Genomic DNA, 3,407 nt, shown 5'->3' with positions numbered 1-3,407 from the left:
CTGGGGAGCCCTGAGCAGCCCGTGGGGACTGCCTGCACAACAGCCATCAATCTCCAACATCACGATTTTACTCCGTGCTAGCAGGCTTTAGGGTAAAGCCATAAACTCTGCGCTAGCAGGAGTTCATTTACCGCCCCGGCAGCTGTTCGGTTTTATGTGCCGGCCAGCAGCGGGAATGGAGTTTCAGGAGCTGCAGACCTACTGCTGCTTCCCAGCAGCTTCCCTCCACGCCCAAGGGAAAACCACCGCCCTGTGCCAGGGAGACACGGCATGCCGGGTGGGTGGCAGGCAGCCCCGGCACTGTCCCGGGGGTGGAGCACACACAGAGGGGCCTGGGCACCTACACTGTGTGCTGCCGAGCCAGCACACGGCAAGGAGCCAAGGGCAGCGACAACCGCGCTTTCTCACGCTCTCTCTGGAGCCAGGGCGGGATGCGGTGTCCTGTGGTTGGGCCCTGCAAGACGCTGGGAATCTGGCCCGTGCTCATCGCGCGGATGGAGGCAAAAGGCATGAGACCTCAGGGTGCCAGTGATGGACGGGGATGCCCGGCCGAGCTCTCACCCCTGGGCACTGTACTTGAGCTTGGTGAGGGACGTGCCCCGCTGTCAGGCACTCGTGGCCCTGCCCAGGTGAGGCCACTGGCACTGCTGTGTCCCCACCCCGAGCTCATGGGAGGAGACGCGCCCACCGACATGGATTCACACGGAAAGAGCCTATTTTGGTGGCTCAGCCAGGCTGACAATGGACCTACAAGGCTACACGGCAATGCAGCCGGGAGCTGAATTTACACTGTTTACAATATCTCCTGCAAAACAACAGCCACCCTGTTCCCAAAATCCAGGCTGGACACTGATATGATTGAAATGAGCCCAACCCACTCCCACAATGCTGTTTCCTGACACTGTTCTGGCAGCTGGGGGCTATTTTGAGCGTGAGGCTCTGCCATGCTCAGCCCCGTGGGCACAGAGAAGAGCCTAGCCCTGTGCTGGGACACGGTCCCCATGGCATGGCAGGAGGAAGGTGATTTTGGCCAGAGCCGGAGGGCATAGCCTCTCACTGGAAGCTCGGGAAAGTACCCTGCTCTCCAGCTGCCCTGGGACGTTGCTTTCCGGAGTTTGGTGATGCTAAAAAATTTTCTTTCCCATTTTTGCACCATTTTGGGGATCTTAGGTCAGCCCAGGACTTGAACGGGAAATGTCTGAAAGCTTGGCAAGATTTGCAGGATGGTAGAGGGCTATTGGGGAAGGATTTGCTAGAGGGGATGGCCCAGCAGAACAGGGTTCAGCTCCACATCCCCCAGGTGGGCAGCCTCACAGGCTGCCGGCAGCAGAACTGGCTCCAGAGGGGGCTTGTCGGTGTCCCCCGCCCCAGCCAGCCCTGCCCCGGCTGCCTGGTGCTAATAGGCACCCACCTGACAGCATCGATTTTCCTCCTAAAGGCGGAGGAGAGAATTGTCTCAACTATAATTCCTCAACGTTACATTTTTCAATTATATCTTGAGCTTGACACTGCAGTCACTCTGCCGGCGATTGCTTCCACACCTGCCCCCGCCGTGATGAATCTGAAACCATTAGCCCCACAGTGACAGTGGGAATCGCTCCGGTAATGCAGCTGGGCCCGGTGCCTCCAGCCCTGCTGCACAGGGAGCCGGGAGCGGGACAGGGACGACCAGCAGACCTGCAGTGCTGGTGGCCCTGGGCTCATGTCCACGGGTGTTGTCCCACCCTCAAGGCTTTCAGCCCCAATCCTACCTACTTCCCACCACCCACTCAGTGCAGCATCCCTCCCCCCCTGTCCAGGCTCATACCTCCAGCTCCTTGAAGAAGATGCAGCTTCGTGCCCACTCCACGATGGAGAAGAGGGTCTGGTCGGCCATCTTGCACATGAGGCCAAAGGTGCTAAGCCTCTCATGCCGGCCTTTGCCTTGCTCTTGCTGCAGGCAGGCCAGGATCCTCCCCTTCACCTGGTCCTCATCAGGCTCCAGCTGCAGCAGCTTCAGGATGACCTCAGGGATGTCCGGAGGGGAGCTGCTGGGGTAGGTCTCTGGGTACACGTAGGGGGGCATGGACTCGTGTGCGTTTGTGTAGTGGTCCGGGTACTCGGACTTGATGGTGCGGTTGGGGAAGGAAGGGTAATGGTAGCCAGCGAGCGGCGCATGGCTGGGCACAGTCATTCCCAGGGAGGGCGTCCCGTACGGGCTGCGCTCGTAGTCAATGGGCGTCAGGGCGACGGGGTTGGGCGGCAAAGTCTTGGACATGGCGTGGATGCTGTGGATGGAGGACAGGCTGTAGTCGTTCTGCACCGGGGACACAATCTGAGGCACGTTCTCCAGCTTGAAGCCGTTGGCACGGATCAGAGCTTTCTTCTGCTGCTTTAAGGCACGGTCCCGCTTGTACATGGGTCCAAATTTGTTCCTCCCTCCACGCATCCGGTCTGCACGCACAGCTGGGGACACAGAGAGAGCAGAGGCTGCAGTGAACTGCACAGATGGAGGCCAGTGCTTCCACGCGTGATGGAGAAAATAATGTGGGGGGATTTGGTGGCCAAACAGAGCTGGGAGGCACCGGGGAGACCTTCCTGGAAAGCCACCGGGAGGCTGCGCCACTCCCAGCTCATTCCTGCACACCACAGGCAAGACATGGTGAGTTCAGGTGCCTGGCCCTGGCTCTGGCCCTGCTGGTGTCACCCTCAGAGCCTCCGGGAATTAGAGGAAAGGAAGAGATTTGGCTTTAACTACAAAGCGGGCTGGGAGATAAAGCAGCTTGCGTCCCTGACAGGTGGAGGGGACAGCCCATGAAGCCGGGGCAGACACGGGGGCTCGACCCCCATTGTCATTTTTAGCACCCCTTCTCTGGACCAGCCTGCGGTTCCCCGCTTCTGCAGAGCCTGGGGCCCCGCAGCCCCCTCAGGACCTGGTTCGCCTGCATCCAGGCTGCACACACTGCTTTTCTGCAGATCTCTGCCCCTTCCTCGGGCAGCACGGCAGGCAGATCGCGCCAGCACGCTGCGCCCCGCAGCACGGCTGTGCCGGCTGCTGGGCAGGAGGCTGCCGGTGCCTGTGGGGTATCAGCTATGGCCAAGGGGCTCAGCTGGAGCGTCCCACTGGTGGAGTCACTCCGACGGCCCCATCACACTCTCCCGGCTGTAGCAAAGCAGATGTTCCCTCCGAACCCCAAAAGAAACCCAAGAATGTGTCAGCATGAGAGAAAGCAGGTGCTTCTCTGCAGCAGGAGCTCGTCCCTCGGCACCGTCCCACCATGCTCCCGGGGGCTGCTGCTCCAGCCCACCCTTGGAAGAGGCTCAGCTTCCACCCCACCCTTGGAAGAGGCTCAGCCCGCTGGAAGCTGGGAGCTGGACACGGTGCGGAGGGATGGAGGAGAGCCCGCTGGCGAGCACAGCCCACAGAC

At 60.7% G+C, this 3,407-nt stretch overlaps 1 protein-coding gene across 1 annotated transcript; it reads right to left on the bottom strand.

The window, feature by feature from the left end:
• Window positions 1-1,801: 1,801 nt before the first annotated feature.
• LOC104492960 (steroidogenic factor 1-like) lies at window positions 1,802-2,445 on the bottom strand (the record flags this gene model as incomplete). Its single annotated transcript, XM_010135569.1, has 1 exon — window positions 1,802-2,445. A coding segment is annotated over one exon (644 nt), but the record flags the coding sequence as incomplete, so codon positions are not given.
• Window positions 2,446-3,407: the final 962 nt, after the last annotated feature.

The sequence above is a fragment of the Buceros rhinoceros genome, unplaced genomic scaffold, assembly GCF_000710305.1.
Source record: "Buceros rhinoceros silvestris isolate BGI_N320 unplaced genomic scaffold, ASM71030v1 scaffold21364, whole genome shotgun sequence".
NCBI lineage: Eukaryota > Metazoa > Chordata > Aves > Bucerotiformes > Bucerotidae > Buceros > Buceros rhinoceros.
The sequence above is the reverse complement of the archived record's forward strand: the minus strand, read 5'-3'. Positions and strand labels throughout refer to the sequence as shown.